Here is an 18,360-nt window from a genome sequence, read left to right as displayed (position 1 = left end):
ATTTCCATTCCTGCTCCAGATATTCTCTTGGGGCCTATGGATCAGGTTAACTTATAGACATACGGTAACTAAAATCATGAGGGGCACAGATAAGATTATTAGTCACAGTCTGTTTCCCGGGGAAGACAGTCCCACCTCATCCATGCCAGTGCGATGATGACATTTATCCCATTTGCCCACATTAGCACTATATCCGTCCACACCTTTTCCATCTAAGTACCAGTCCAAACACTTTTGTTATTCAGTATAATCAAAGTATGAAGAGACTGACTTTGGTGCCTTCCCTCACAGTGGGAAACTTTGATTCTGCTGTGTGAGGATGTTTTTATGTTGAATTCTATCGTGTGTTGCGTTCTTTATTTTTATTGTATGGCTGTATGGTTATCTCATTTCACTGTGCCATCTGGCACATGTGACAAATAAATGTATCTTGTATCTTAATGGGTAAAAAATAATCAAACTGCTGGAGGAACTCAATGGGCCAGGCAGCAACAGTGGAGGAAAATGGACCAACGATGTTTCGGGTCGGGACCCTTCTCCAGACTGATGGAGTAGAGGGGTAATTGCTGGTAGATAGATATGAGAGGAAAGGGAGGTACATGTAAACCTTTGTCTAACCTGGAAGGCCTATTGGAGGCTTTGAATGGAGGTGAGATGGAATGTAGGTAAGATTCCAGCAATGGCAGTCTCTTGTGTCTCTTATTACATGGATGAGTTGGAAGAAAACACCAAACCTAGCTAGAAACATCATGTCAGTCTAACGTCCAATGTCCCGTACCTTTCATTCCAGGAACTCCTTTCTCTCCATCAGAGCCTGTCGTTCCATCATCCCCATTTGGACCATGTTGTCCAGGAAGGCCTGGAAGTCCCTGAGGACCTGGTACTCCTGCAAACCCCGAAATACCTTGGCTGCCAACGCTGCCTAATACACAAAGGAGAGAGGCTCAAGTAAATGAATTAAATATAAAAACACATACATTGTCAGAGCTGCCTTGAATATTACAATAAGATACCCAGAACATCCCAGCGAGCTACTTGCATTTGCTAAAGACTTAGGAAGCAAGTCTGCACATGCCATTGATGAATCCTTTGGTGTCATTATCCTGTAAAGTGTCAGCACAATCTTCAAAGCAGAGATCCTTCTGAATGGCAGAGTGAGAGAGTGAGAGAGAGAATGGGGAGGATGTGTAGGAAGGAACTGCAGATGCTGGTTTACACCGAAGATAGACACAAAATGCTGGAGTAACCCAGCAGGCCAGGTAACATTTCTGGAGAAAAGGAATAGGTGACATTTTGGGTCAAGACCCTTCCTCAGACTGATAGTCAGCCCTTGCTTGACCCGCTGAGTTACTCCAGCATTGTATGTCTATCTTCACAGAGAATGAGGAATTTGGTTTGTGTTATTAGGAAATATTATACTTGTGTGCATGCACGCCTCAGACAGAGAGAAAGAAAATGAAAAAAATAGATATGTGTTACCCAGAAAGATGTGTGTATGTGTTATGTGGTAGAAATTGAGAGTGAGAGAGATTGGAAAATTTGGTATATCTATGCTACTGGAGATCATTTGCGAAAGTGTATATAATCAGAAATGTTTTTCTTATCAAGTGGAAAATTGTATATGTTTAGTATGCTCCCACATTCTAAAGAAGAAGGGAACACATTTATTGTGGAGGAAAACATATCTCGACACCTTCAATGTAAAACTAGCGTTTGACTCAAGATTAGGAAGATAACCTATTTAGATTTTTAAATGACCAGGTCAATCTTTTCATCCCATTCTTGAATAGCAACGAATAAAGTTAATGATTTGACAATGGTACATCTTTCCAGAGTTTTCGTTTGCTAATAATGTTCTTTCATGAACTGAACTGCTGACAAAATCAGGGTAAAAGAGAACCAGAAGAAATGGTTAAAGGATAGCATTTGGATCTGTGTCAGATGGGATGTTTGTTACGAATTACATGTGGCTCCGTTATACCAGAAAAAGGTGAACACGCGGGGTTCACCACAGTTGATGAACCTTGTGAATTTTGTAGTCGACAGGGCAGTACTCTGCATATCGCCAACTTGGACAATTTTACATTTTTATCAAGTCAATTAACCTACAAACCTGTCCGTCTTTGGAGTGTGGGAGTAAACCGAAGATCTCGGAGAAAACCCACCCAGATCACGGGGAGAACGTACAAACTCCATACAGACAGCACCCGTAGTCGGGATCGAACCCGGGTCTCTGGCGGTGCATTTTGCTGCAAGGCAACAGCTCTACCACTGTGCCATGGTGAGCTGGATTACTCAAGTATCAATTCAGTATCCAATAGATGAGAGATTATGAAAATTCTTGTGTCAACATGAAGGCAAGTGTAACATTGCATAATGACTCATTGTTGGATAGCACCATTATTTCACACAACCTGAGAACTGAACTGGCCTCTCACCATCCAGAGAGCGGTCCTGACCTCCTGTCAACCTCATTGGAGATCTTTGAACTATCTTTAATTGGACATTACAGGACTTTATCTTGCACTAAACATTATGCCCTTAATTCTGTATCTGTACACTGTGGATGTCTAGATTGTAATCATGTTTATCCCCTCAAAATGCTGGAGTAACACAACGGGTCCAGCAGCATCTCCGGAGGAAAGGAATAGATGGTGTTTCGGATCAAGACCTTTCATCTTGACTCGAAACATCACATATTCCTTTTCTCCAGGGATGCTGCCTGACCCGCTGAGTTACTCCAGCATTGTGTGCCCATCTTCGGTGTAAACCTGCACCTGCAGTTCCTTCCTACACACTTGTAATCATGTATAGATTTTTCGCCGACTGGATAGCACGCAACAAATAGCTTTTCACTGTACCTCACGTGACAGTAACAAACTAAAGCGAAACCCACCTGCAGAACCACGAGTGCCGGGTCTTCCCCTCGTTCCCTCAGGACCGGATTCACCTTGTTGGCCAACTGGGCCTGGGAATCCTGGATTGCCAGACATTCCTGGAATACCCTTCATCACTGCTGTGCCCAAGGAACCTGGGTTTCCCAGAAACCCTTTTAGAGACACTCCTGAAACAGGAAAGACGTTCACGATTCAGTCACTTATGTTACATACATCAAAAAGTTGAACATAAAAGACAGGAACAGAGGTTGGTTCATCAGCTCATCCTGTCATCTAGTCTGCTCCACCATTTAGTAAGATCATGACTGATCTTGGCTTCAATGCCACTTTCTTCCTCTCCCTTCAACTCTTTTCTAGTTCACAAATCTGTCAATTTTAATGGCTGGATGATATTATTGCGTTTATTTTAACAACTTGCCCAGAGCAGGGGAATGTGTGGTGTGGCCCTGGGAATTGAGAAGGGTCATGGATCGGACTGTGGGCTGAGGGAGTGAGTCCAAGGATTGACTGGGAGTGGATATAAGGCAGAAGGACAATTGGGTGGGATGGCAGAGAGGAAAGGAGGCTGACAGATCCAGAGGATTTGCCTGAGGGACCAGGAGTTTCGGGGGGGGGGGGGGGGGGGGTTCATTTTACTGTTGGGTTCACTATAATTACATTTTCTTCGGGTTGATTTAAATATCACAGAGGGTTATCTCATCCTCTCAAGCGGAATGGGACAAAGATTGGTCATAGAAATGATCGCAGACAAATGTAGAGGGTTTCATTTCTATTTCCATACTCTCTCCCAATTATTATGGGGGGGCATGTCGGTGGCACAGCGGTAGAGTTGCTGCCTTACGGCACAAGACACCCAAGATCCTGACTACGGGTGCTGTCTGTACGGAATTTGTACATTCTTCCTGTGACCGCGTGGGTTTTCCATGGGCGCTCCAGTTTCCTCTCACATTCCAAAGACGTACAAGGTTGTATGTTAATTGGCCGGTAAAAATTGTAAATTATCCTTGGTGTGTAGGATAGTGTTAATGTACGGGGATCACTGGTCGGTGCGGACTCGATGGGCTGAAGTGCTTGTTTCCGCGCTGTTTCTCTAAACTAAACTAAACTAAACTATTAATGAATTATGTTAGAATTCTACATTCAGTCCCTTAAGGTGAAAGCAAAATACTGCAGATGCAAGACATCTGAAACAAAATAGAAAGCATGGCAATATTCTGCAGGCCAGGCAGCATCTATGGAGGGAGAAACAATCTTCACATTTCATGTTGATAGAGAAACGAGAGATAAAACCATTTTCAAGATGAGAAGAAAGAGGGGGGGGGGGGAGGAGCGAACAAAGAGGAAAGGTCTGTGACAGGGTGCAGGCAAGACAGGTGAAGTGACAAAAGTGACAGAGGGAAAGTAGGAGATAGAGGCATGAACGGACAACAGGTTAGTTTGGGCGAAGCATCTCCTAACGCAAGTCAGCTTCTGCCCATGCAGTTAGGAAACAAAACTCAAATAAGCCTTCACCTTGGGGGCCACGTAAACCTGGACGTCCTGGAGGCCCAGGTGGACCTGGATCTCCATTCACCTGGTCACCTGGAAAACCAGGATCCCCCAACACTCCTGCCAGGCCTCTCTTGCCTTGCAATCCTTTAAGTCCTGGCAATCCAGGGACTCCATTGTTTCCTGAAAAAATGACAAGAACAAGTAATTCAGAACAGAGACTGGATAATAAGCTGAACTGCAACACAATAACCACAAAGTGGAAACATTTAGTATATATATTCATGTGTTATTTTTGCCGCAGATTTAAATTGTTTTAAAACGCATAATTCCCACAGAGAATTTCATAAAGTCACTTTCATAAGGTTACATACACTTATCATTAATTTCCAATAAAGCAACATATAAAGAAATTCCTCAATGCACAGACAAATGCTGAATATCTATTTTAACTAAATAAGAGCAGATCATTAAATGTGTTACTGGTTTTGTTAAAATAATCTGCATACAAATTCATTGAAAATGCATTTGTTAAGTTTTAAAATGAGTGCATGAAGGATGTTCAAACCATGAGTATGCTTGCTCTGTACAAAAATCATGAGTATGCTTGCTCTGTACAAAAATCATAAGTTGAAATCTCAATGCCGCGATCAATTGGAAAGGGTAAGGGATGAAAAAGAAACCACAAAATGCTCAGAAAGCCAATATAACTAAGAAGCAAACCAAATGATTTGAAACTGGCAAATACATTATAAATAATTCATTATCCTGAGTGACTGGTGGTGTGTCTTAGGGTTCGGTGCTGGGCCCGTTACTGTTTGCCATCTACATCAATGATTTGGATGAGAACATACAGGGTTCTCATTAGCAAGTTTGCAGATGATACAAAAGTGGATGATTTTGCAAGTAGTGAAGATAGTTGTGAAAAATTGCAGCACGATCTTGATCGATTGGCCAGGTGGGCTGAGGAATGGTTGATAGAATTTAATACAGAGCAATGTGAGGTGTTGCATTTTGGGAAGTCTAACATGGGCAGGATCTACACAGTGGATGGTAGGCTCTGGGTAATGTTGTAGAGCAGAGGGAACAAGGAGTGCAGGTGCATCGTTCCTTGAAGGTGGAGTCCAGTTAGATAGGGTAGCAAAGAGGCATTTGGCACATTGGCCTTCATCCATCAGAGTATAGAAGTTGGGAGGTCATGTTGCAGTTGTATAAGATGTAGGTGAGGCCTCATTTAGAATATTGTGTTCAGTTCTGGCCACCATGTTATAGAAAAGATGTTGTCAAGCTGGAAAGGGTACAGAAAAGATTTACAAGGATGTTGCCAAAGCTAGAGAGCTATAGGGAGAAGTTGAGGAGGCTGGAACTCCATTCCTTGGAGTAGGATGGTGATGAGGAGTGATCTTATTGTAATGTATAAAATCATGATAGGAATAGGTCGGTTAGATGCACGGCCTCTTGCCCAGAGTACGTGAATTGAGGACCAGAGGACATAGGTTCAAGATGAAGGGGAAAAGATTTAATAGGAATCTGAGGGGTAACTTTTTCACACAAACGGAGGTGGGTGTATGGAATAAGCTGCCAGAGGAGATAGTTGAGGCTGGGACTATCCCATAATTTAATAAACAGTTAGACATGTACTTGGATAGGACAGGTTTGGGGGGATATGGACCAAATGCAGGCAGGTGGGACTAGTGTAGTTGGGATATGTTGGCTGGTGTGGGCAAATTGGGCCAAAGGGCCTGTTTCCACACTGTATCACTCTATGACTAATTAATTAGCATATCCATCAATGAAAAAGTCCAGGAAATTAGAGATTCATTACATTTTATTCAAAGGCAAACAGATGAACAAAAAGTTAGTCAAGTTTACTCATAACTTTTCTCCTTCATTCTCTCCATAGTTGGGCTATAAAATTTAGAATGGTAGCAAAAGGTCTATCTGAGAAAATATGCATTTAGATTTTTTGTAGTGTTGAAGAAATAAACATGAAAAACTGAAAGTACTATTCAATATCAATATTAAGTTTGATTCATAGTTACATTTAATACTTGAAATGAAATGATGTGTATAATGACCTATAACTCTCCACAGGGATGGCAGCTTCGTTGCTTTTAAAAGTTACCTTGTCCTCCTCGAGATCCAGGACTTCCAGGCTCTCCTCTTGCACCGAATAAACCGTCTCTTCCAGCTTGTCCAGGAGGCCCTGGAAGGCCATCACCTGGATCACCAGGAAGACCCGCTTCTCCTTGAACACCTTGAAGTCCTTGAAGGCCTGGAGCTCCATTTTCAGAAGATCCAGGAGATCCAGGAGGACCTGGGTCACCAACGCATCCTTGGGAACCTGAGAATAAGGATGAAGCTGCAAATTATCCCCCTGACCACAAACAGACAGAGAACTGAAGCTAAGAGAAAACGATTTCAAGGCATGGATCCAAGAGTAGGGATGGTGTTGATCCTATTTAAAGCTAAGTACCTGGAGGTCCCTGCATTCCTTCCTGATCATCAGGACCTGGGGTTAGAGGACAGGTGGAGTCACCAGTAGAAGAAAAAAATAATGGTAACAAGTAATAGATTTTATGTAGAATCATCTTTCTGCATTAATGCAATACCATTTGATGCTCTTTGTACTGATCAATGCTTTTCCTGATAGTCCTGCTGCTCTGCATCTGTAAGTTCCACAATCACCATTGCAACAGCAGGAGGTAATAACAGCGTCGGACTCGAGAAAGCTAATTTCAGTTTCAAGCTCTGTCCTGTTTTAAATCGAGTAAACCAGTGCAAGCAGAGATTCAAAACGGTAACATTCTTCTTCTGAATGACAATACTAAGTATATTTAGTGTTTCTTTGGTAAAACATCAGGGAAGTGTTATTGCTGTTAATGCAAACCAAGACGAGAGGTTGAAACTATGACCAGTAAATGCTCGATATGTTTAACTCTTTAAATGAGCTCACAGCAACACAATACACATAGCTTTTCCCTTTATTACCAGTTGCAGCAATACACACAAATCAGGAGCTTTAAGACCTTGTCCCACTTTCCCGAGTTACTCATGAACTCTCCCGAGTTTTCCCCTTGATTCGAACTCGGGGAATGTCGGTAGCGAGCTCGTAGAAGGCCGTAGGAGTCCGTACATGTTTTGTAGCGGCTCGTAATGCCAGCCATAGGAACTCGGGGCATCAGGTAAGTCGGGACGTTTTTTCAACATGTTGAAAAATGTCCACGAGTTAAAAAAAAAAGCCCCGAGTACCTACGAATGGCTATTACCGTAATTCTCCGAGTTCGAATCAAGGGGAAAACTCGGGAGAGTTTGTGAGTAACTCGGGAAAGTGGGACAGGGTCTTTAGAGAATTGGAGCGGTAGTGATTCAGATTGACATTTTATATTCCCTGTGTTCCCACCTGGTGCTCCAGGATGCATTGTCAGGCCGGGATCGCCTTTGACACCTTTATGCCCATCTAAACCATTCTGCCCTCGTCTGCCAGGTATCCCTGGATAACCTTTCAGCCCTGAGGAAAGGAAAAAAGAATGGATGAGTTATGGCATGAGTTCAGTCTTCACCTGAATTACAACAATGACTGCCAACTGGACAACAGCGGCGTAGGTTCCTTTTCTTGTGTATTATACTTGGACTGATGACTACGCAGTTCACCAAGACAGAACTGGATGGTTCTCAAAACTGTCCTTCCATATCCTATCCATTTACATGGCTATCGAATCATGCAATGACACTGCTTTTCACTAAGTAGGAAGGAACTGCAGATGCTGGTTTAAACTGAAGATAGACACAAAAAGCTGGAGTAACTCAGCGAGACAGGCAGCATCGCTGGAGAGAAGGAATGGGAAACATTTCAGGTCAAGACCCTCAGACTGAAAGAGGGCATCGACCTGGAACGTCATTCCAGATTTTTATGTCTATCTTCTGCTTTTCACTGTGTTGGAACTGGCACGCCATCAGTTAAACAACAGTTAGATATTAAGTTCATGAATGTTATCCATGGATCCAAGAATAGTGTTGCCGCTGATCCCATGTAAAGCCTAATACCTAGAGGTCCCTGCATTCCTTTCGCACCATCTGGACCTGGGATTGGAGTACAGGTGGAGTCACCTGTAGAAAGAAAATAAAACAATGGTGATGAGTAATAGATTTCATATATGACCATATTTCTGCATTAATTGGCTGTAGATTAAAAATGGATGTTCAGATAACACTAAAGACAGCGAAGGAGCTTGCCTACGGCTGCCTTCGACTGCCTGTAAGTAAATAGCAACCCCACTCCACTGCCCTTCGGCCAAACGGCAACCTATTTTTAGTCGAGGCCGGTTTTATTCATGATGGAAAAAAAGCAGCAACCTAGATAAAGCCTCAACCACGCGGAAAGCACTTTCGACCATTAGGGAGAGTGATCAAAACCTCCTGTGATCTCGTGGCGACCTTGCAGTGACCATGGGTGGCGGGCAAGGTCACCAGAGGTTGCTGTGGAGGTCTCCTAAGTGGGACAGGCCTATGTTACATTATCTTCTGTTTTAATAATTATCTTTATATGGCATGGATAGGATGAGATTAGAGAGATATGAGACAAACACAGGCAAGTGGGACTTGTGTAGATGGGATATGTTGAACGTTGTGGGCAAGTTGGGCCGAAGGGCCTGTTTCCACACTCTCTGACTCTATGGCATATCTCATGTACAATTGAATATGCAATTCAATTCACAGATGGATATATTCAGGATACGTTACCTCTTTGACCTTTAATGCCGTTATGTCCTGGATGTCCTGGAAAGCCAACATCTCCCATAGGACCTGGTTGACCTTCTGAACCACGAATGCCCACTCCTGGAGGTCCACGTGGTCCTGGGAAACCTGGAGGCCCCGGAAAACCAAGTAAACCCTTGTTTCCTGGAGATCCAAACATAGCTTCACCCTGCAGGAAATGTAAACATACAACAGAAAATACAGTACTATAAACTTCTGAAATAAAACAAAAAATACAGCAATAATTCATTTGAACCTTACCTGAATAGCTGGTTAAAATTGCTTTGGTTACTACTCCAGCCCAGAACAACTAGATTATTATTGGTTTCAATTTTCGCTGTCACTTCTTGGCAACAAGAGTACTTTTGTAGCATACATGTGATGACAGCTCAATGATGCAGCTGATGGAGTTCCAGCAACCCAGGATCAAGTACAATCTTTGATGCTGTCTTTGTGGAGTTTGCACGTTCTTCCTGTGACAGCGTGGTTTTCCCTGTGTGATCTGATTTCCTCCCATATCCCAAAGATGTATAGGTTGGTAGCTTAACTGACAATTATATAATGATGCCAAGTTTGTAGATGAGAGGTAGGATCTGGGGCAAGTTGGGAAATATCAGGAGCAAGATTAGTGCAGCTGGGTGCTTGATGGTCAGCCTGGACTTACTTGGTCATGGAACCCATTTCCATACCATATCACCATGATACAAAGGTCTACTCCCCAACTACATCACTGGGAAATGATATTTGCTCTACAGGGCAATTTGAGTGGGAAATACAAGTGAGCTTCCTGCAAGGACTGGAGCTGTGCTGGACTAAGATGGGACTATTTCTTGAGGGCGAGGGTTCTAAGTGCTGCCCAACACCCCATGATGATTAAACATCCATGCATCTCATCCACCAGCACCATCCTACAGCCCCACAGCGGAAGGCCGATACTGCCACTGAAACATATGGTTCATTGTTATTGCCTAATTCAAACAGATGTTGCAGATGTCTACTGAGAATTGTGAGATCTGGCCATTTAGTTCAACCTGGTCCCACTCTCTAGGCTGCTGGTGGGGGATCTCTCTTCAGATCAGTCCCACCCATTCAGTAGACCTCAGAAGTTCCCATGTCCACCTATAAAGTGCCATTTGCACCAATGTTGAATAGTTGTGCAGTAGCAGTTCTTGAATTGAATTCCAGGCTCGTTCCTGACTTTGGTGCTCTCTGTGTGCAAGTTCGCTCTATAGCTGCATGAGATTCCTCAGGGTGCTCTGGTTATAGGGCAAATCCATCGAGCGGGGGATGGCGGGGAGTGGTATGGGAGAGAGGATAATTTAGCATTAAGAAGACCAATATCACCATTGCAATTTTCTGTGCAACTGAAAATGACCCAGTTGAGATTGGCAATTAAAGAATCCTTGCTGCTCCTCTGCTCCTTGGGATAAAGAGGTTTAACATTTTTATTACACCTTAGGGCCTCAGAATCCCTTAAAGAATTTCACAACAGGTAAAATTCTGCCGATGTTTTAGAAACATAAAAACATAGAAAATAGGTGCAGGAGTAAGCCATTCAGCCCTTCGAGCCTGCACCGCCATTCAATATGATCATGGCTGTTCATCCAAAATCAGTACCCCATTCCTGCTTTCTCTCCATATCTCTTGATTTCTTTAGCCCTAAGAGCTAAATCTAACTCTGGGTTACGTTTCGGGTCAAGACCCTTCTTTCACTGAAGAAGAGTCTCGACACGAGACGTCACCCATTCCTTCTCTCCAGAGATGCTGCCCGTCCCGCTGAGTTACTCCAGCATTTTGTGTCCATCTTCAAATGACGTCACGCATTCCAAACGGCTGTGCGGGCGCACGAAATCGCGCGCGACCTTCGCGGGACCGTCGCGCCTCAATGCGACCACGAGGTCGCGTAATTAGCATGCCAAGGACACGTAAGTGGGACAGGGGCTTACCAACACATGAAACCACAATGTCCTAACCCCATGAGAATGCTCTATAATTAAGCCATGGTTTACGGTGAGGCTTTCATGACGTGCTATGGTGTAGCATATTGCATACTCCTCAGCACCAACGTTTGTGGATGGGACTTAAATTGGTGTATAGTGGACAGTGAAGAAGGTTATTTAAGATTACAATGGGATCATGAATATCTAGACCAATCGATTGAGAAATGGCAGATGGAATTTAATTCACACCAAAGTGAGGTATTATATTTTGGTAAGTCAAAGCAGGGCCAGAGTTACATCTTAAATAATAGGGCCCTGGAGAATGCATGTACATTGTTTCATTAAAGTGGAAACACAAACAGGATGGTAGAGAAGGATTTTGGCACATTTACCTTTATCTGTCAGGGTATTGAGTACAGGAATTAGGATGTCATGTCACAGCTGTACAAGGTATTGGTACGGCCACATTTAGAATATTGTATACAGTTCTGGTCACTCTGGTTTCGGAAAGATGCCAATAAACTCAAAAAGGTGCAACAAAGATTTACGAGAATGTTACTGGGTCTGGAGTGTTTGTGTTACCAGCAGAGGCTGGATAGGTTCGGACTTTTTCCCTGGAGTGCAGGAGGATGAGCGGTGACCTTATTGAGGTTTATAAAATCATCGGGGGGCAGAGATAAGGTAAATAGGTGAGAGGGGAAAGATTTAAAGGGACCCGAGGGGGCATCTTTCTCGCACAGAGGGTATGGAATGAGCGGAAGTGGTAGAGATGGGTACATTATGAAATTTAAAAGTTACTTGGACAAATACATGGATGGGTAGGGTTTGGAGGGATGAAGGCCAGATGCAAGCATCTGAGATTAACTGTGAAGTTACTTGGTTGACCTGAACTATTGGGTTGAAGGGTCTGTTTCTGTGCTGTACGGCTCTATAGCCCTACGATTCTAGGAGAGTGTGGTGACATATGATAACACCATAGGCACAACTAGTATACAAGACCATTCCATACACGGATTCCAGGGTCGCCCATCATTCCGGGATTTCCATGTTGACCAGGCTGACCTGGTGTTCCTCTCACACCAACAGCTCCAAGATCACCCTGATCTCCGTTCTCTCCTGTCGAAAGACAATACACAAATATTTCAATGTCCAAGGCCTTGTTCATCTGCTTAACAGTATCCGCATGTTAAAAGTATTCATCTGAACATGAAGCAATTTGATGCTTCTCAGAGGTGTGTGGAGGTGTTCTCTAGGTACAAACTGTTCCTGTGCTTAGAGTGGTGAAACTGACGTTTGGTTTGCTTGCCTTCATCGGTCAAGGCATTGAGTATAGGAGTCAAGAAGTCATGTTGCAGCTTTATCAAAATTTGTTTGGACACATTTTGGGTATTGTGTGTAGCTCTAGTAGCCCCATTACAGAAAGGATGTGGATTATGTGTATTTTATCAATACTTATGCAAATGTACACAATGCAAATTGTCTAAATCAATAGTTAAAAGAACAAAAGGCAATGCGCCTACCCATCTAAAATCTGAATTGGCTATTTCTGTGTTTGGTGTAGTGTATTATATAAGTTAACTCTTCCATTATACTATTCATTTAGCTGTCATTCTACTTCCAGACACGACACGCGCTTCCAGTCATGTTTTCCACATATGGTGCCTGACCCACTGATATACTTCAGTGGAAGGTAAACTGTCCTTAATCATATCTTAAAATGTTTACACTGTTATTCAAAAGCGCACAAATAAGTTTGTCCCAATGAATCATATATGAGAATTTAGGGGCAAACACCATGTGAATGATCAAGGCGAGGGAGGGGCTGGTGCGTCCCTGGGTCGAGGTGTCAGTGAAGTGGGTCGCGGGCGGCCCTGCAGCTGCCCAGGGATCGCATGGATCAGGCGTCACCGAATGCCCCACAGAGGTCAGCGCATGGATTGGCCGAGATCTGCAGCAGCACGGACAGGCAGAGCAGCAATGGAAGACACCGGCAGCATCGCCAGGCTATGCCAACCCCTGCAACACCGACCCAATCATGCCGCCAGGACAATGGGCTTCTGCCAACATAAGACTCTTCAGAACTTTCAAATTTGAAGGGCGCAAGTTGGTGCCAGTAACGTGAATGGCTGCATAGTGCATCGATGAAGTCTGCTATTCTTACACAACAATCATTGCACTTTTGTACTTATCAATTAGTGACTAGTGGGGTACCGCAAGGCTCAGTGCTGGGATCCCAGCTATTTACAATATATATTAATGATTTGGACGAGGGAATTGAATGCAACATCTCCAAGTTGGCGGATGACACGAAGTTTGGGGGAAGTGTTAGCTGTGAGGAGGATGCTAGGAGGCTGCAAGGTGACTTGGATAGGTTGGGTGAGTGGGAAAATGCATGGCAGATGCAGTATAATGTGGATAAATGTGAGGTTATCTACTTTGGTGGCAAAAACAGGAAAGTAGGCTATTATCTGAATGGTGGCCGATTAGGAAAAGGGGAGACGCAATGAGACCTGGGTGTCATGGTACACCTGTCATTGAAAGTAGGCATGCAGGTCCAGCTGGCAGTGAAGAAAGCGAATGGTATGTTAGCATTCATAACAAAAGGATTTGAGTATAGGAGCAGGGAGGTTCTACTGCAGTTGTACAGGGTCTTGGTGAGACCACACCTGGAGTATTGCGTACTGTTTTGGTCTCCTAATCTGAGAAAATACATTCTTGCCATAGAGGGAGTACAGAGAAGGTTCACCAGACTGATTCCTGGGATGTCAGGACTTTCATATGAAGAAAGACTGGATAGACTTGGCTTGTACTCGCTAGAATTTAGAAGATTGAGGGGGGATCTTATAGAAACGTACAAAATTCTTAAGGGGTTGGACAGGCTAGATGCAGGAAGATTATTCCCGATGTTGGGGAAGTCCAGAACAAGGGGTCACAGTTTAAGGATAAGGGGGAAATCTTTTAGGACCGAGATAAGAAAAACATTTTTCACACAGAGAATGGTGAATCTCTGGAATTCTCTGCCACATAGGTAGTTGAGGCTAGTTCATTGGCTATGACTTAAAATGTTTTGTGTATTTTTTTTATTTTTTTTTTTATTTTTTTGTTTTTTTTGTTTTTTAATCAACTTGATTTTAATATTGATAAATGTATTGTGCTGGCTTTACCTTTCCATCCACGTTGAGTGAATTCTCCTTTCTGGCCCTTCACACCGTCAGGCCCTTGCAATCCCGATCGTCCCTGTGGAATTAAACAACGCTATTCAGTTTGAAAGCCTTCATATAGGTATGCTGCAAAGCCTACCTGAAAATCTCTCCCAGCCCGTGTGCGCGATTTTGGCGCCTTTTAGAGGCGGGCGGATTTAAAACGCAATTTTCCCTGGGCTGTTCAAATCGAGGTTTTTCAGCCTAGTTAATTATTAACGAAAAATCGCTGGAAGATTCCGTAGCTGGAGCTATTTTTAGTTTTAAGAGTTTTCTTTACTTGTTATAGTAGGTTAAAAATTAACCTCTAAACCCGCGACCGCCGACAACGGGTCGGATCTCATACAGGGGAAAACGGAAGGTAGGCTGTTTATTTTTACGTTAAAAAGGGCTTCTTAAGATCCCTTTATACAAAGTTTAATGTTGCGAGTAGCTAATTTGGGCCCCATTATATCCCGCAGTATTTTTCTGGGCATTTGAGGGCACAAATCTACCGCAATGTGAACGTTCTAAACCAGCGCGTTCACAGGATCCCACTAGAAAGTGGGATCCCACTGATTTAAATGGACTTTAATTTACAGCAATTGAACACTAAATTCCTTCCATTTGGCCCATAAATTAATGTAAATGAGATTTAAAAATCATGTTTTGTCGTGAATTATTTGTGAATATTATTTGGACACTTAGGCTATTTAAAAATGTTAATCATTTATTAAGAAATGGATAGATGTTTAGATCTAGTAATTGAAGTTTGAAATTAGCTACAATTGGGTAACTAACTAATTATATGCTTTAATTTCAGGTCATCCAAGTAAGATTATTTTATATTTGTTTCAGAATGCTTCAATCTATGATAACTGAAAATTTCATTCAGTTCTCTTAATTTTTAAGAAAGTTATGTGCTTTTGACTGTCCACGATCACAGCTTTTTTGTTATGTCCATAGAAAATCAATAGGGAACAAGATGCTAATTTCCGAGTATGAAAATGGCCATAACTTTTTAAATACTTGAGATATGAAAGTGAATTAGGTGTCAAATTAAACTTCTTTTTTATGCTTTATCTGATGGGATAAATTGCAGACTTGATTTTTAAATCTCAAAATTTTGTAACATTGCTACATCATAACCTAGTTTCATTTTGGGACAATTCACTTTTTCTTAATTCTTGAAGAAGAATTCTTGTTACTGGGCAATGAGTTAGCTGTGCCTATCAATCCCTTTAATACCAGGTCTACCAGAAGCAACTCATAGCTCATTCTGCATTGCCTCCGTACTGCATTCATTTTGGCTTCAAGGCAGCACTCCAGGAGAGCAATTATGCTTAAATTTAATGGACAGTACGTATACATTGCAGTCCAAGTCACACGTTATCTCTCACTTTCTGCTCTAATTTGATTTCAGTTAACATTAAGATGAAGGCAGCTCAAACATGGAATCAGAGAGCCCCCAAACCATCATAAACATTCACTCTCTCCACTATCAGGACACAAGGTACAATATTGGATCAGTATATAACTCCCAAACCTATAGCCTCTGTCTCTTATAAAAACATTGTGTGGGACACATTGCTAGCTCTGATCCCAATCAAATCCCATCCTTATGTGGAAATGTCTAACATTCCTTCGCCATCAAGACATAAAAGGCAACAGCGCAAGTGTTGGAAAGTGGGATTAGTACAGGTGGGTACATGATGGTCAGCATGGACAAGATGGGCTGAAGAGCCTCTTTATAACGCCGTCAATGGATCTTAATTCTGGAAATTTGTACCTCAGCGCATTTTGTGAATTCTCCCCAACACTGAGATGAAGATGACAGCGCACTCATTCCTTCCCTAAGGCAATTAGTGATGAGTAATAAATACTGGCTGTGACAGAGACTTCCTTATCATCTAAAGGAACAACAAAAAGTTCCTCAGTTCTAAACTAGATTTGGGCCAGTTTTCCTGCTGTCAATGAGTTCCTACAAACATCACGTAGAATTATAGCCAACGTGTCTATTTGAAGTAACAGACTCCATAAATTACTCTTTATTTAAGAATAATAACTCCAAATGAACAGCAGTTCAAGAAGTTACTTTCCCTTAACTCTAGACTACGATGCTCACACCAAGTCCCGACAATCCAGGAAATCCTGGGAGTCCACGGTCTCCCCATTCTCCCTTTCTTCCAGAAATTCCAGGATCCCCAGGCATTCCTGGATCACCTGGTTTTCCTGGAGTTCTTTCCTTATCCAGACAGCAGCGACATTCCCCCTCATCTCCTGCCAAAATGATACATAAGAACAGAAAAGAGTATGTGAGTAGGAACAGTCCATATGCCGCGAGTATCTGAACCATCATTCAGTAAAGCCCTGGCTACCCATTTGGCTGCCCAATCCCTTTACCAAAAGTTTATCTCTGCTTTGAAATACCAAATGATTCTCCAGACTTCCGAAAGGTTCAGAGTTATTTGAAAGAAGAAATTCCTCAACATCGTGATATTGACAAGTCCCTTCAAAATCATGCATGTTTCAATGAGAGTTTCTCTTCTTTACTTTAGACTTTAGAGATACAGTGTGGAAACATGCCCTTTGGTCCACTGACTCTACGCCAACCAGCTCTCACCCCTAACACTAGCAATATCCTACACACTGGGGACAATTTACAATTTACAGAAGGCAATTAACATACAACCTGTACGTCTCTGGAGTGTGGGATGAAACCAGAGAACCTGGAGAAAACCCACGTGGTCACAGTGAGAACGTACAAACTCCGTAGAGACAGCACCCATAGTCAGGATTGAACTTGGGTCTCTGGCGCTGTAAGGCAGCAACTCTACCGTGGTGCCACTGTGCCGCCCTATCCTGCCCAACATTTCCTCATCCAAAGGATTAATCTAACTAAGCTTCACTGCATCACTTCCAAAAAGATTTTTCATTCCCATTGCTTTAACAAAATACGACTTTAAATCTAACACTTACCCTTTAAACCAATTGCTCCTTTCTGGCCCGGAGGTCCCTGTGCGCCACTTTGACCTGGTGGCCCCTGCGATCCCAGTGTTTCACAAAGGACACCTGTACTTTCATCCAGACAAAAGCTATCAGTGTGCGTATTGGTTAAATTAAACTTTTAACATATTATTGTGATTATTTCTTCGGCTAAATAGTTTATCAATCCTTGGTTACATTTCCATTTTGTGGGAAAAGCAAGGAACTGCAGATGCTGGAATCTTGAGGAAAATATAAAGTGCTGGAGTAACTCCGCAGTAGTGGAGAGAATGGACATGCAATATTTCGGGACCCTTTCAAGACCCATCATCAGATGCATTTGAGGGAATGTTTTATCGGTGATGGTATTTGTCAATCATTAGAAGTCATTCTAGATCATCATCATAGAGTCATACAGTTTGGAAACAGGCACCAGCCCAACCTGCCCATACCAACCAAGATGCCTCATCTCTGTTAATCCCACCTACCCGCTTGGCCTATATCCTTCTAAGCCTTTCCTATCTATTTCTCCGTTTATCTCTGCTTTGAAATACCAAATGATTCTCCAGAATACCAAATGGACTCCCTTTCTAAGAGTCCAGAACCAGGGGCCACAGTTTAAGAATATGGGGTAAGCCATTTAGAATGGAGATGAGGAAACACTTTTTCACACAGAGAGTTGTGTGTCTGTGGAATTCTCTACCTCAGGCCGGTTCTCTGGATATTTTCAAGAGACAGCTAGATAGGGCTCTTAAAGATAGTGGAGTGAGGGGATATGGGGAGAAGGTAGTAATGGGGTACTGATTGGGGATGATCAGCCATGATCACATTGAATGGCGGTGCTGGCTCAAAGGGCTGAATGGCCCTATTCCTGCACCTATTGTCTATTGTTTATTATCCATGTACCTGTCCAAATGTCTTTCAAATGTTGTTATAGTACCTGCCTCAACTGCCTTCACTAGCAGCTCATTCCATATACCCACCACCATCAATGTGAAAAAGCTGCTTCTCAGGTTGCTATTAATCTTTCCCCTCTCCGTAAACCTATTCCCTCTGGTTCATGATTCCCTACATATGCCCTATTTATTCCCCCTTTCTATTCCCCTTATGATC

At 42.7% G+C, this 18,360-nt stretch overlaps 1 protein-coding gene across 1 annotated transcript in view; it reads right to left on the bottom strand.

Annotated features, from left to right (window-relative positions):
• Positions 1–781: 781 nt before the first annotated feature.
• The window catches only part of LOC116979501 (collagen alpha-1(IV) chain-like), a 51,361-nt gene continuing 33,782 nt past the window's right edge, over positions 782–18,360 (bottom strand). The window contains exons 7-15 of the mRNA XM_033031010.1: positions 16,388–16,542; positions 14,248–14,320; positions 12,093–12,199; positions 9,138–9,312; positions 7,789–7,878; positions 6,511–6,729; positions 4,394–4,568; positions 2,897–3,005; positions 782–922 (exon numbers count right to left, since the gene is read on the bottom strand). Of these exons, the coding sequence (XP_032886901.1) occupies positions 782–922; positions 2,897–3,005; positions 4,394–4,568; positions 6,511–6,729; positions 7,789–7,878; positions 9,138–9,312; positions 12,093–12,199; positions 14,248–14,320; positions 16,388–16,542 (1,244 nt within the window). The remainder of the gene's footprint in view (positions 923–2,896; positions 3,006–4,393; positions 4,569–6,510; positions 6,730–7,788; positions 7,879–9,137; positions 9,313–12,092; positions 12,200–14,247; positions 14,321–16,387; positions 16,543–18,360) is intronic.

The sequence above is a fragment of the Amblyraja radiata genome, chromosome 13 (genome assembly GCF_010909765.2).
Source record: "Amblyraja radiata isolate CabotCenter1 chromosome 13, sAmbRad1.1.pri, whole genome shotgun sequence".
NCBI classification, from domain to species: domain Eukaryota; kingdom Metazoa; phylum Chordata; class Chondrichthyes; order Rajiformes; family Rajidae; genus Amblyraja; species Amblyraja radiata.
Note: the sequence above shows the minus strand (reverse complement) of the source record. Positions and strands in the feature narration are given on the sequence as shown.